The sequence below is a fragment of the Hypanus sabinus genome, chromosome 5 (assembly GCF_030144855.1).
Source record: "Hypanus sabinus isolate sHypSab1 chromosome 5, sHypSab1.hap1, whole genome shotgun sequence".
Classification (NCBI taxonomy): Eukaryota; Metazoa; Chordata; class Chondrichthyes; order Myliobatiformes; family Dasyatidae; genus Hypanus; species Hypanus sabinus.
Genome location: NC_082710.1, coordinates 153280133 through 153295256, shown reverse-complemented (window position 1 = coordinate 153295256; position 15124 = coordinate 153280133). Strand labels below are relative to the sequence as shown.

The 15124-nt window shown below is 45.6% G+C and overlaps 1 protein-coding gene across 2 annotated transcripts; it reads right to left on the bottom strand.

The window, feature by feature from the left end:
- Positions 1 to 694: 694 nt before the first annotated feature.
- On the bottom strand, positions 695 to 13908 carry LOC132393793 (zinc finger protein ZFP2-like). 2 transcript variants are annotated; one of them, XM_059969188.1, is made up of 3 exons: positions 13840 to 13868; positions 3311 to 3417; positions 695 to 3210 (listed from the first exon to the last, which is right to left on the bottom strand). In XM_059969188.1, the coding sequence occupies exon 3, from the start codon at positions 3099 to 3101 to the stop codon at positions 2025 to 2027; it is 1077 nt and encodes a 358-aa protein (XP_059825171.1). In that variant the 5' UTR covers positions 3102 to 3210; positions 3311 to 3417; positions 13840 to 13868; the 3' UTR covers positions 695 to 2024. The 2 variants fall into 2 exon arrangements, with proteins under 2 accessions (XP_059825171.1, XP_059825170.1); XM_059969187.1 differs by lacking the exon at positions 3311 to 3417 and having other exon boundaries at positions 13840 to 13908.
- Between the last annotated feature and the right edge of the window lie 1216 nt (positions 13909 to 15124).

The following is a 15124-nucleotide window of genomic DNA, read 5'->3' as shown; positions in this document are numbered from 1 at the left end:
GCTGCTTCTTCTTCAGCCCTTTACCTCTTCATCAATCATCTGAGCTTCTCATGGCATTGTCTTTCATCACTCCCCCCCCCCCCCCCCATCACCGCCTTCTCACATGGACTCACCTATCACTTGCCAGTTTGTCCTCCTCCCACTTGCTTTCTCTGGCTCTGTCCCCTTCCTTTCCAATCCCCTGAGTGATCTAGGCCCAAAGCATCAACTATTCATTTCCATTCATAGATACTGCCTGACCTTCTAATCTCCTCCACCACACGGTTGCTAAACTAATTCCATTCTTATATTCTCCCTACATTCCCATCAATCCCCACCCCCAAGTCCTACCACTGACCCACACTCTGGGAGAAATTTACAGTGGCCAACTAACTCATCAGTATGCATGTCTTTGGGATGTGGAAGGAAATCGAAGCACCCAGAGGAAACAGGGAGAAGGTGCATTGATGGTGCTGGAGTTGGGATTGAACCCAACTCTACAAGCTGAGCTGCTGTGCTGCTCTGTGGGGATTACCCTGCTTACTTTCCTTTCGGAGCGTGGGTATCACTGAAGGGTTCGGCATTTAGTGCCCATCCTGGGAACGCAGTGGGGAGCCACCAACTACGTTACAGCAGCAGCTTGTGTATGCCTCCATTGTGAAAAGGTGGGAAAAGAAATCTTCACAAGCCAGACAGTCTGGATGAAGACAAATATCAAATTTACTGCACAGTATAAATGCATGTAGAAAACATGTAAGCAAGAAAACAGCACACAATATTACCAACATTAATATTTAGAGAATTTTCCAAAACCCAAACAATGCAAAATTCACAGGGAACATCTACCAGGTGACAACACATGTCTTTAGACTCCTAGGAAACATTACACTACATTGAACATTAGTTGGGCAAAATGTATTCTGAGTTAAACTCAAGTTTCTCAATAGATGTTCTTATGATAGAGTATGTACACCTACCTGTGTTTAGTACTGAACTCTCCTCTTTTGCATGACTCTCGACAGCAGATTTGAACAGGGGTGAGACCTCTTCCCTAGTGCTGTGGGGTGTGTGTGTGCTGTGCTGTGCCTAAACACTCCATTCATTTGGTTTTTAAAAATTATGGGAAGGGTTGAGTTCCTCTTGTACCTTCACTTGCTAATCTCATGCATCTCAGTGCAGAAAACTTCCAGAGACCAAAGGCCCTGTCTAATGATAGCAACATATTTGTGTTTGCCACAACTGAAGGAAAAATGGGTGGGCCATCAAAGACGCCAAAAGAAAACCGCTTCCAGCAAAAAGTTTGTTAATTCTCCAATCAGCAATCATTTCCCACTGAGAATATATGTACACTATAATGGTGTCATTCAAATGGCCGGACTGATATGGTAGCTACAATTCCACTGACCAAATAAATGTAAAGCAAGATATCATCGACTTAGATGAAAGCCAGATGTGTTAACCCTGTATCTCTATCCAATGGATACCGTGAGACTTGTTCCATGTCACCATTATAACTTCAGTTTTGCAGCAGCTGTACTATTTGCTTTTGGACCAACTTTTAAAAGTGGACATTTCATGGGAAAATCTTCCATCAGTTAGGATGTGGAGTTCCTGGAATACAACATCCTTATTAAAGTGAGGTAAATGGGGGGAACATAACTCCGAGAGTTTTCACCTGCTTATGGTATGTATTCTAGATGTACCCCCAGTTTTACCCTCATTCCCCCAAGAATATACATGATTAAGGTGACAGGTGACATCCACACTGTGGCTGAGAATTCTTTCCAGAACCATCCTCTTGAGTGTGGACCTACTGATATATTATGACAGAGCATTATCAGTACAGTTTGGCAGGTACCCATCCAAAATCTTTTCAGCATTCAACCTTCCCTGTGGCTGCTCTTTTGAGTTAATCAACTAACTCTTTTCCTTCTCCTTCTCTGGAGATCTACAGGCCTTCCCTTCTCAAAGAGCATTTCCAATACCCTCTGGAAAGTGGCGTTGATTTGGCTCTTTGGGCCAAGCTTTTCTCATAATCGCCGCCCTCAGGTATTCTTGGGCTTGCCTGAAGGGAGGGTGGGAGGTTTCTCCCCGGAGTGGGTGTGCCTGTGTATCTCCAGGGAGGAGGAATAGGTGAAGCAGCGCTGGCAGAAGTCGCACTGGAAGCGCCTCTCCCCAGTGTGGGTGCGCTGGTGCTTGAGGAGGTCTGCCAGCTGCGTGAAGCCCCTGTTGCAGAACTCACACTTCAGGGGCTTGTCCCCCGTCGGGACGCACTGGTGCTTGAGGAAGTAGGACGAGCTGAGGAAGGCCTTATCACAGGCATCGCAGCGGAACGGCCTCTCCCCCGTGTGGATACGCCGGTGGATCACCAAGTATGACGCGCTGCAGAAGTCCCGGTCACAGGTCTCGCAGCGGAAGGGCCTCTCGCCCGTGTGGCTGCGCTGGTGGATGCGGAGGTAGGAGAGGTTGCAGAACACCTTGCCACAGGCGTCGCAGTGGAAGGGCTTCTCCTGGGCGTGGCCGCGTCGGTGAATGCGTAGGTAGGAGAGGCTGCCGAAGGCTTTGCTGCAGACCTCGCAGCGGAAGGGCCTCTCGCCGGTATGGAGGCGCTGGTGCACCACCAGGTAGGCGGCGCTGCAGAAGTCCTTGCCGCAGGTCTCGCAGCGGAAAAGCCGCCCGTTCTTGGGGGCGCACTTGTGCTCAGCCAGCCGGGCCGGCGCCGTGAATGCTTTGCCACACGCCTCGCACTTGAAGCCCCGGCCGCTGACGTGACTGCGCCGGTGCACCACTAACTGGGACTGCTTGGCGAAGCTGCTGCGGCACGTCCTGCACCGGAAGGGCTTCTCGCCCGTGTGCAGGCGCCAGTGCTGCAGGAGGGCGGTGGCCTGCGCGAACGCCTGCTCACACACCTTGCACTGGAAGAGCCGCTCGCCAGTGTGGACATGACGGTGCTTCACCAGGCTGGAGGAGTGGCTGAAACTCTCGCCGCACACTTCGCACCGGAACGGCCTCTCGCCCGTGTGCATCCGCAGGTGGGCAACCAGGTCGGAGGGCTGGCCAAAGGTCCAGCCGCACAGCTCACACTCGTATGGTTTCTTTCCCGTCGGCATATGGCGTGACATTGCAGCCACCGGGCAACTGCTCTGAGAAACCGAGCGGCGTCCTCACCGGGAGCCCTGGCGTTCATCGATGGCAGTCCACTCCCAGCGACTCTCCATCCCCCAATGCAGTCTGTAAACGACAACAAAAAATCATTCATTTACTGCTGGTGCAATACAGTATGGAATGGAGAGCTTTGATGTGCTTGGCTCATCTTGAACTAGAAACTCACCTAAGGTAGTCACATCTCCAAAGAGATATCACCTCAGCGTGTAGGCATTGAGACACAAAAGATTGCAGATGCTGGAATCTGGAGCAACAGACACTGCTAGCATAACTCTGTGGAGGGAATGGACAGTTGGTGTTTCAGGTCAAGTCCCCTCATCTGCATACTGAATACTGAATTCTCAAGTTTCCTTAATTGGTCCCCCTCTGTCCCTTCAATGTATACAAAATGCAGGCCAGGCAGCCCCTTTGGAAAAAAGGACAGTCGACATTTTGGGCCAAGATCCTTCAGCAGGACTCTGTCTCTTTCGCTGCTCCTCCTGATCCACATGCCCCTCTCCATCACTCGTTCTCTTTCCTTTCCTCATCCTCTCCATCTACCCATCACCCACACATGCCTATTTCATGCACCACTTTCCACTCCTGTCAGGTTCCAAAACTTCACCTCGTCATCACTTCCACCCATTGACTCCTAGTCATTAATGCCATTCTATTTCTGCTTTTCCTTTTCCCATTTCCCTGTCACTTCCCTCCCCTCACCTGCCAACTCTTGCTCCACCCCTTCCCTCTGCCTTTCAATACTGATTGCCTCCCTTCCTCTTCCAGACCAGTTGAGGGATCTCAACCTGAAACTTTTACAATCCATTCCCCTCCTCAGATACTCTCTGACCCACTGAGTTCCACCAGTGTTTTGTTTGTTGTTCTAAATTACAGCATCTGCAGTCTCTTTTGTTGCCATTTGCTAGTGTTTGGCTTATGTTCCCCTATATCACTCAAAGGGTCCACATCCTTCTTCTAATGGGGAAATTCTAGTCACTCCATTATAGGAAGAATGTAGGGCTTTGGGAAGGGTGCAGAAGATGTCCACCAGGTACTGCCTGGATTAGAGCGATGAGTCATAAGGAGAGGCTGGATGGAAAATGCTGCAGATAGTGGTGGATATGGACCAGCTCATTACCAGTAAAGGCTTCCCCACCGTTGAGCACATCTACATGAAACACTGACGCAAGAGACCAGCATCCATCATCGGGGACTCCCATCACGCAGGACATGATCTCTTTTTGCTGCTGCCATCAGGAAGGAGGTCAGGAGACTCAGGACTCACACAACCAGGTTCAGGAAGAGTTTCTACCCCTCAACCATCACGCTCTTGAACCAAAGGGGATAACTTCACTCGCTCCATCATTGAAATGTTCCCAACCAATGGACTCTCCATGTTATGTTCTCGATATTTATTTATTAATAAATATTATTATTTCTATCCTTTTGTATTTGCACAGTTTGTTGTCATTTGCACATAGGTTGAATGCCTCTTCTCATTTTCCTATCACCTCCCCCTGGGTCCCCTCCTCCTTCCCTTTCTCCTATGGTCCACCCTCTATCAGATTCCTTCCTCTCCTGCACTTTACCTTTCTAACACACATGGTTTAACCTATCACCTTCTAGCTATCCTTTCCCTCACCCCCCCCCCCCGTTTATTCTAGTGTTTTCCCCCTCCCTTTTCAGTCCTGAAGAAGGGGCTCGGCCCGAAACATCAACTGTTGATTCATTTCCATAGATACTTCATTGATTCTGTTATGGTTCTATAGAGTTGTTGAGTATGCCTAGAAGAAACTGAATCTCAGGGTTGTACAGGGTGACATATATGTACTTTAATAATAAATTTACTTTGAACTTTGATAACCTTGGGTTGTATTTTCTGGAGCAGCAGAGCCTGGGAGACCTTGTAGTTTATAAAACTATGATAGGTAGAAAGTAGGAATCACTTCCTTAGAGAAGAAATCTTAAGTCATAGAAGGCATGGATTTAAAGTGCGAAACTTTAAAGGACATGATTTTTCATACAGAGCATGGTAGGTTCTTGGAACAAGCTGCTAGAGATAGTGGTGAACTCAGTTTCAGTAACTGCACTTTAAAAAACTGTTAGATAAAAACAAGAATATCCAGGAGTAGAGGAATATGGATCAGTTGGAATCAGAAGAGAATTAGCTTAATTCGCTATCTTGTTTTACGCAGACACTGTGCTAAACCGTTCCTATCCCTGTACCCGTTCAGGTGTCCTTTTAAGTTTATTTTACCTGCCTCAAACACTTCCTCATATAACTTAGTCTATAACACACCACCCTCTATTACCTTGCAGATCTCTTTAAAATTGCTCACCTCTCTCTATTTTATTACTTCCTTTGGAAAGAAGATTGTGTGTGTACTCCTCACGATTTTATACCTCTCCCTAAGGTCACCCCTCAATCTCTTATACATCAAGGATTAAAGTCCTGGACTGCTGAATGTTCCCTACAACTCAGGCCCTCGAGTCCTTGCACTAGAGACTGCAGGTGGTTGTATGTGAACAACAAAAAACAACTGAAAGAACTCAGCAGGTTAGGCGGTGTCTGTGGAGGGAAATGGACAGATAGTTTTGACCTGAAACATCAACTACCTGGACTATCTCCCTCCACAGATGCTGCCTCATCCAGTGAGTTCTTCCCGCAACACAGACAAAATGCTAGAGAAACTCAGGAGATCAGACAGTCTCTATGGAAATGAATGAACAGTTGATGTTTTGGGCTGAGACCCTTCTTCAGGACTGAAAAGGATGTGGGAAAACACTAGAATAAACAAGTGGGGGAGGGGAAGGAGGATAGCTAGAAGTTGATATGTCAAGCCAGGTGCATGGGAAAGGAAAAGTGCAGAAGAGGAAGTACTCTGATAGGAGAGGAGAGTGGACCATAGGAGAAAGGGAAGGAGGAGAGGACCCGGGGGAGGTGATAAGCATTTGAGAAGAGTTAAGAGACCTGAGTGGGAAATAGAAGAGATGGTAGAGAGAGAAAAAAATATTTTTACCAGAAGGAGAAATCAATATTTATTGCAGTCAGAATGCAAGTATTGCTTCTCCTGAGGGTGGCCGCATATTGCCGCAAGAGGAGGCCTTGGACCAGCGTGTCAGAACAGAGACGGGTATCCGAATTCAAGTGTTTAGCTCCTGGGAAGTTCTGCCTTTGGTGGGTGGAGCAATGGTGCTCAAAGCTATCCCCCAGTTTACGACAGGTCTCATCAATGTAGACAACCCACCTAGAAGGATTGTATGGGGCCCTGAATGGAGGTGAGGGAGGAGGTGAATGGGCAGGTGTAGCACTTTGGCCGCTGGCAGGGTTAAGTGTCGGGAGGAAGATTAGTGGGGAGGGACAAATGGACAGGGGAATCCTTGCAGGAAGTGAAGAAAGTGTGGGGAGGGGTAAAGATATGTGTTAGATGTGGAGGCTTACAGGTGGGTAGTAGGTAAGGACAGGAGAAACTAGCACTGTAAAGGCAGTCGGAAGATGGGGTGAGAACAGATGTTCAGGAAATGGGGGAATTGCAGGTGAGGGCAGCATCAATAGCAGAGGAAGGGAAACCCCATTTTTTTGAAGGAGGACGACACCTCTGATGTCCTGGAAAGCAAAACCGCATCCTGAGAACAGGATGGAGATGAATGAACTGAGAAAAGGGAAAAGCAATTTGTTTGTTTATTTATTTATCTGTCTAGCAATCTTTCTATCCACTCAGTTTTTATTTTTTGAAATACAGTGCAGCATATGCCCTTCGAGTCATGCCACCTAGCAATCCACAAATTTAATCCTAGCCTGATCACGGGACAATTTACAATGACCAATTAACCTGCAATCCGGTATGTCCTTGGACTGTGGGAGGAAACCCATGCATTCATGGGGAGAACACACAAACTCCTTTGGGTGGGAAGAAGTACAGTCAAGATAACCATCATAAAATTCTTTCTGCAGCCTGTTTTCTACTTGTTTGATGAGTGACATAGGCTCACACAGTGGTACAGAAAGCTGCCTCACATCAGCTTATACTGGGGATTTCCATCCTCTGCCCATACATTTTTCCTTATTCCTACCTGGGATTATATTAATTACCAATATTTTTGATTTCTCGTGAAAAGGATTTGAGACAAGCGGATACATTCCATTCATTACCATTTTAAGAGGTTAAATGCAGGTAGATGAGAACAGTAGAGTTGGATATTTGATGGTCACTGTGGACAAGATGAGCTGAAGGGCTTGGATCTTTATGGTACAACTCTATTTTGATTTGGTCATCTCACACATGCACTCCTGCGTTGAAGATCCCCGGTGTTTAAAATCTTCCGTCAAGTTACAATCTCACAGCCATGTTAACCTTACTCTTTGTACACAATATAGAGATTACAATTAGACACAGAAGTTGAAAGTAATAAAAAGATTGCTGATGCTGGGAACACTCTGCAGGTCAGGCAGCACCCTGTGGAGAGAGAAGCAGGCCTAATGTAGCAGCTCAGAGAATGCTCAGATCAGTCCCCTCATTTTTCAACTGGTGTTCCCTCACTTGAATAGCCAACAAGCCAACAGCACAAATGTTGAGTTTTCCTATCTCTGGTAATCCTTTCTTCTATATTCCCACTGCTTTGCTCTCCCTCCTTCTAAAATCTCCTCCAGCCACCCCATTTTCATTTCCTTTGCCACCCTTACCAACCATGTTCATTTCCTCCCAGTTTGATGCATGGGTTAACCATATATTTCACCCACTGGCTCTCACCCATCTGGTCTGGTTCCACCCACCTTTCAGCTCTCCCAATGGTCCCCATTCTTGCCTTCGTTATTCATCTGGTAGTCTTTAGTGTTCCTGCTCATCACCTTCTAACCTCTTTTTCCATCTTCACCTGCCTCTTGCCACTCACAGCTGCATCTGCCTCTTTTTGTGTCTGCCTCCATCTAGCATCCACTTGCCTCTGTCAAGACAATAGACAGTAGGTGCAGGAGTAGGCCATTCAGCCCTTCTAGCCAGCACCGACATTCACTGCGATCATGGCTGATCATACACAATCAGTACCCCATTCCTGCCCTCTCCCCATATCCCTTGACCCCGCTATCTATAAGAGCTCTATCTAACTCTCTCTTGAATGCATCCAGAGACTTGGCCTCCACTGCCTTCTGGGGCAGAGCATTCCGCATATCCACCACTCTCTGGGTGAAAAAGTTTTTCTGCATCTCTGTTCTAAATGGCCTACCCCTTATTCTTAAACTGTGGCCTCTAGTTCTGGACTCACCCATCAGCGGGAACATGCTTCCTGCCTCCAGTGAGTCCAATTCCTTAATAATCTTATATGTTCAATCATATCCTCTCTCATCCTTCTAAATTCCAGTGTATACAAGCCCAGCCCCTACAATCTTTCAATGTATGACAGTCCTGCCATTCCGGGAATTAACCTTGTGAACCTACATTGCATTCCCTCAATAGCAAGAATGTCCTTCCTCAAATTTGGAGACCAAAACTGCACACAATACTCCAGGTGTGGTCTCACCAGGGCCCTGTACAGCTGCAGAAGGACCTCTTTACTCCTATACTTAATTCCTCTTGTTACAAAAGCCAGCATGTCATTAGCTTTCTTCACTGCCTGCTGTACCTGCATGCTTTCTTTCATTGACTGATGTACAAGAACACCTAAATCTCATTGTACTTCCCCTTTTCCTAACTTGACTCCATTTAGATAGTAATCTGCCTTCCTGTTCTTGTCACCAAAGTGGATAACCTCACAGTTATCCACATTAAACTGCATCTGCCATACATTTGCCCACCACCCAACCTTTCCAAGTCACCCTGTGTTCTCATAACATCCTCCTGACATTTCACACTGCCACCCAGCTTTGCGTCATCAGCAAATTTGCTAATGTTACTTTTAATCCCTTCATCTAAATCATTAATGTATATTGTAAACAGCTTCGGTCCCAGCACCAAAATTTGCGGTACCCCACTGGTCACAGCCTGCCATTCCGAAAGGGACCTGTTAATCACTACTCTTTGTTTCCTGTCAGCCAGCCAATTTTCAATTCATGTCAGTACTCTGCCCCCAATACCATGTGCCCTAATTTTGCCCACTAATCTCCTATGTAAGACTTTATCAAAAGCTTCCAACTTCACTCCTCCTCCAAAACTTGGCTCAAACTGTCCATCATCCAACCCACTCCTCCAATCACCTCTGAACATTGTCCTTTGTCTCACCTCTCCCCTCTGTAATGCCACTACTCCCAGTCCTGAAGCAGTTTTTTGACTCAAAATGTCAACAGTTGTTCCTCCTCCATCCCTCCACTATCTCTGCTTTAAATACAACCAATGACTTGGCCTCCACAGCCGCTTGTGGCAGCAAATTCCTTAGATTTACCACCTGCTGACTAAAGTAATTTCTCTGCATCTCTGTTCTAAATGGACATCCTTCAATCCTGAAGTCATGCCCTCTTGTCCTAGATTCCCCTACCATGGGAAAAAACTTTGCCATATCTAATCTATTCAGGCATTTTAACATTTGGAATGTTTCTATGAGATTCCCCCCCCCCCCCCTCATTTGCCTGAACTCCAGGGAATACAGCCCAAGAGCTGCTTGATCTGCTGAGTTCCTCCAGCAGGTTGTTTATTGCTCCAAATTCCAACATCTGCAGTCTCGAGTGTTCTGACTCCTTGAGTGTTTAGAGCATTTGTCATGGTTACAACAACATAACAGTACTCTTAATTGTGGATTAACCATGTTTAGCACCCTCTCTGTGAGAAATTAACCACATGATGTAATACTGATGTTTTATTAACCTGCTTTGCAATGTTGAATGATTTTTGGAAGATTTACATAATTGTATCTTACTCAGCTCCATCACCTGGAATCATTTTCCAAACTGTATGTGTATTTCTTCATCTCATACTGATCATATCACCCAAGAAAAACTTAATTGTTCAAGAAAGACTTAATATTGTCATAGATATTACAGTCACGATAATTACACTAACCAAGAAGGCACCTTCCACAAAGTTTAATTTCCAAATCATTTAAGTTCGAAATAACTATTAGTTCTGCACTCCAGCACTAAGCTGTAAAATCACCCAACTACTTACTAAATGTGCCAAATATGTACTTAATATTCTGTCCATGGAGAGTTAGACAACATGGAAAAAGGCCCTTTCGCCCAACTGATACATGCTGATCCACCTGAGCTATATTTGCCTGCACTTGGCTCATAATCCTCTAAACTTTTCTTATCGATGTACCTATCCAAATGAGTTTTAAGTATTACAGCTGCACTCACCTTCCCTCTAGCAGGACATTCCATATAGGCACCAACATCTGCGTGAAAGGGTTGCCCCTCAGGCCCCCATTAAATTTGTCTCCTTTCATATTTAAACTGTGCCCTCTGGTTTTAGATTCCCCTACTTTGAGAAAAAGACTACGCCCCTGATGATATTGTCAGCCTCTAAAAGGTCATCCATCAGCCTCTGAGTTCCAGGGGAAATAACCCAATTCATGTAACTCCACCCTTTTCAGCTGAATGGCATCTTTTTTATAGCATGGTGACCAGAACTCTCACAATATTCAGTATGCTCTCAGTTCATCTACCCAAATAAAGTGAATTAATAATCTTTAGATCATTGGCTACAGTTAATGATTTGAATTATGAGATTTGCTTTGTTTGTCACATACACATCAAAACATACAATTTGCATCAACTACCATCATAACTTGAAAATATACCGGGTGCAGCCTGCAAGTGTCACCATTGCCTCCAGCAGTAACGGAGCATGCTCACAATTTATTAACCCGACCCATTATGCCTTTGGGAATATGAAAGGAAACTGAAGAGATGCAGTCACAGGGACAAGGTACAAATTTCTTTCAGACAGCAGTACGAATTGAACTCTGATCTTCCAGTCACTGGTGTTGAAAAAATATTTGCTACTTTGGGGGGGGGGGGAAAAGCAGGCTGTTTACAAGGGCAACTGCAATGTAAACCAGTGTGATCCACACTCACTCCAGCCTGCCTGCAAGTTGAGAAATACTATCCTATGATCATGAAACTGGTCAGAGATCTAAAAAGCCTTGTCTTGAATATACAAACAAGACTTTACAAATTTGCAGTGTTGCATTTTCAACCTGAAACCTCCACAACTGTGATTAAGGCAGAGAGATACAACATGGAAATGGCTCGATCTGCTGGAAGAACTCAGTGGGTTGAGCGGTATCTGCAGAAAGAAAGGAAATGTTGAGCTTTCAGGTCAAAACCTTGCATCAGAACTCAATCCTTTCCTCTCGCAGATGCTGCTTGATCTACAGTGTTCTTCCAGCAGATTGTTCCCCAGATTCCAGCATCTGCAGTATTGTTTGTCTCCACAACATGGAAACTGCCTTTTGCCTCCCAAGCCTGCGCTGGCTATTTACTGATATAAACACCTATTTACTCTAATTAATTTTATTCTCCCCATATTACCACCTACTCACAGGGCAATTATAACCTACTAGCTCACACAGTCATACAGAAAATGTGCAACCTCCACATAGACAACACCTGAGGTTAGAATTGAACTTGGTTCTCTGATGCTGTGAGGAAGTGGTTCAAGTGCTCTGCCATTGTGCCAACCATTTGCTGCAGCTTCCATTCTGGATGAAACTGAACCTCACAAAGAAAGGCAAAGGATCTGTTTGCTTGTGGAGTTGAAATTTTCCATAGCTTACTGGGGCCTGTACATGGCTTCCTTCGATGCTCCCATGACCTGTGTCCATCATCTACACATAAAGCACACTCCACCTCCATGAGAAAAATCTAATTAACAGTAGTTTGAAAATCTTCCATTCAACACCCAGTGCCTGTACACAGACAGCTAATAATTCTAGTGCCTCAGAGCTATATAGCATGGAGATTGGCCCTTTTAGCCCAACTCATCCATTCCAACCAAGATGCTAGTTCCATGTCCTTCTACATCTTTTCCATCCATGTGCCTATCTATTGAACATAGTAACTGTTCCTACCTCTACAGCTTCCTCTGGCAGTTTGTTCCATATATCCTCATCAATCTGTGTGAAAAGCTGTCCCCTCAGACCCTTTCAAAATCTTTCTCCACACCATGACCTCTCATCTCAGATTCCCTCACGATAGGAAAACAGACTGTGGCCATTCACTTTATCTATGTTCATTATTTTATGGACCTCTAGAAGCTCACCCTCAGCCCTGTACACTCCTGGGAAAGCAATCCCAGCCTTTCCTTATAACTCAAGCCCTCCACTCCCAGTAAGATCCATACCCATCTCTGCTATACCCTATTTTTAGATTCCTGACACTCTTCCTTTAGCTGCCTATCTCATATGGGAGCTTCAGGTCCCAGGTATGTCCACCCTTTGTCTGCATGCTTGTGACCACGAGTTAAAGCCCAGCCCTAGATTGGGGAAGGCAGTAATGTCTAATTGACAACCCCTCCAAGTTAGTGGGAACTGGGAAATAGTTTGCTGTTACTGATCTTTGGCACATGCCATTCACTGTCTCTGGGCTATGATTAACACAATGTGTTAACTCTGCAACCTTGTAAAGTTAAAAACCGCACACCCAGGTCAGCCCACATTAGCTTCAAAATATTTCACAAATATATCAGAAAATCATTGAAAACATTGCACCTATACTGAATGGAAAACAGCAAAGTAACAGGCCCTTCAGCCCCTAAATTCCATGACGACTATTAGTCACCCATTTACATTACTCGTATCTCATTCTCCAACTGAAGTTTGATGGCGTTGTGGATAGTGTGGAAGCTTGTCATAGGATACAGTGGGACACTCAAAAGATACAGAGCTGGGCTGATAAGCAGCAGATGGAGTTCAATCTGGGCAAGTGTGAAGTGATACACTTTGGAAGATCCAAGTGAAGAAAGAGTACAAGATTAATGCCAGTATTCTCAGCAGTGTGAAGTAACAGTGGGATCTTGGGACAACATCCCAAGATCCCACTGTATAACCCTGAACAAGTGTATGTAAATATGAAGTAACAGAGTGCCACCTGGGTGGCAAATGTGTGGGAATGTAAAGACTGTAATGGAAACATTTGTAAAGTACTGACAGTCATTGAATGGTTTATTGTACATAATTTTATTTTTGAATAAAAATCTATTTTGATTTTTAAAAATCTTGGGACAACATCTATATAGATCCCTCAAAGTTGCTGTGCAAGTTGCTAGGGTGGTTAAGCATGTGTAGTCAGGGGATTGAGTTGAAGTCATGAGGGAATGTTGCAGCTCTATAAAACCTCATTTGGAATATTGTGTTCAATTCTGGTTCCCTCATTATCGGAAGGATGTGAATCTTTTAAGAGGGTGCTGAGGAGATTTTCCAGGATGCTGCCTGGATTAGAGAACGTGCCTTACGAGGAAAGGTTGAGCAAGCTAGATTGATTTTCTCTTTGGAGAGGAGGATGAGAGATGGCTTGATCGAGGTGCATTTACCTAAGGTGCTCTGCACTGTCAACAGATAACACATCACACCTGTTCCTGCCTAATCAACAACCTCCATCAATCTACCAGTTTGCAAATAAAGAAAATGCATCGACTTCCAGATATCACATTCATTCTGCCCGGTATATCTCACAGTTCCGACCCTTTCGCGTAAGAGCAACAATAGCGGCTCCAACCATGTCCCCACACCGCTCCGGTCCATGCATCCGACCATTCCTTCCCTCCCCCATCTCAGCCTCAGCCTCACCGTCTCCGCTCCGCTCATTTCGGCTGCTGGCTCTGGAACGAAAGGAGGCCGCTGCCGCTGCAAATGGGCGGTTGTTAACTGATTGGCAGATCAAACAGCCAATCCTGTTCAGCCTGCGCCCGAGTTGTCAATCACCCAGCAGATCTCGGTGGCGCCTGCAGTCTGAACTGAGGCTTGCTGCATTGCTGGGCGAATGTCCCAGCTGCAGGGAACCGGAGCATTGGTGGTTTTAGGGCAGCAGTGGTGGATCTGCAGCTAAATGTTCATGGGTGCTTGGTGCTCGGGACGGATCCGGTTTCCAAGCTATGACTAAAGAAGTGCCCTCTAAAACAAATAGAGTCTCCAAACAAAGACCAGAAAATTGCACACATTTTGGAATCATCACATTCCAAATGAAGAATGAGGGGTTATATTTTTGAGACATGTATGATGATGAGTGCATGAGAGGGTAGATATTGAGATGGTTCCCCTAGTGGGAGTCTGAAAGGTGGGAAAGTAATTAACTCTTTCACAGTGGGTGGTGAATTCTCCATCCAGGGGGATTTATAGAGGCTGGATCACGGGGGTGGGGGGGGGGGGGGGGTAACAAAGGGGAGGTTAGTTTATTGCCATATGCCTGCATACCAGGGTACAAATGCCATGAAAATTACTTACTTTAGCAGCGTACTGCAAATAAGACAAACAGGATACAGGATATTACAAACATTACAACATTGACATCAGTAGAGTTTTGAAAGAGAGGGAAATTGATGCCACAGACCTCCAGTGAAGGCAGTCTTCATGACAGTAATCTAGTAAATTCAGACTTCTGATGAGTACAAACCCGTAATGAACACAGTCCTCTAGTGAATACAGACATAGTGAATTGAGGAATGGCACAGAAGCAGAGATGAGACCTGGACAAGATCAGTGCTGATGGTAGAGACACAAGAAGCTACAGATGCAAAAATCTGGGGCAACAAACAATCCGTTGGAGGAACCCTGCAGGTTGAGTGGCATCTTTACTTATCTATCTCCTGCAGTTTTCTTCAACTTCCACTCCCCAGACCTCACTCCATCTGCCACTTTTTTCTGTCTACCACTACTTATCATTTACCTACCATTGCCTCCCAATGACATCCCCTTCAACACACGGGGTTCTGGACCCCCCCACTCCCCCTTGAGCACATGGGGCTGAGGCCCCCACCCACTCCCCCTCGAACACACGGGGCTGTGGCCCTCCACAGCCTAGTGCCTAGTCAGTTGTAAAGATTTGCACTGATCAATTGGCTGGAGTGTTCACCAA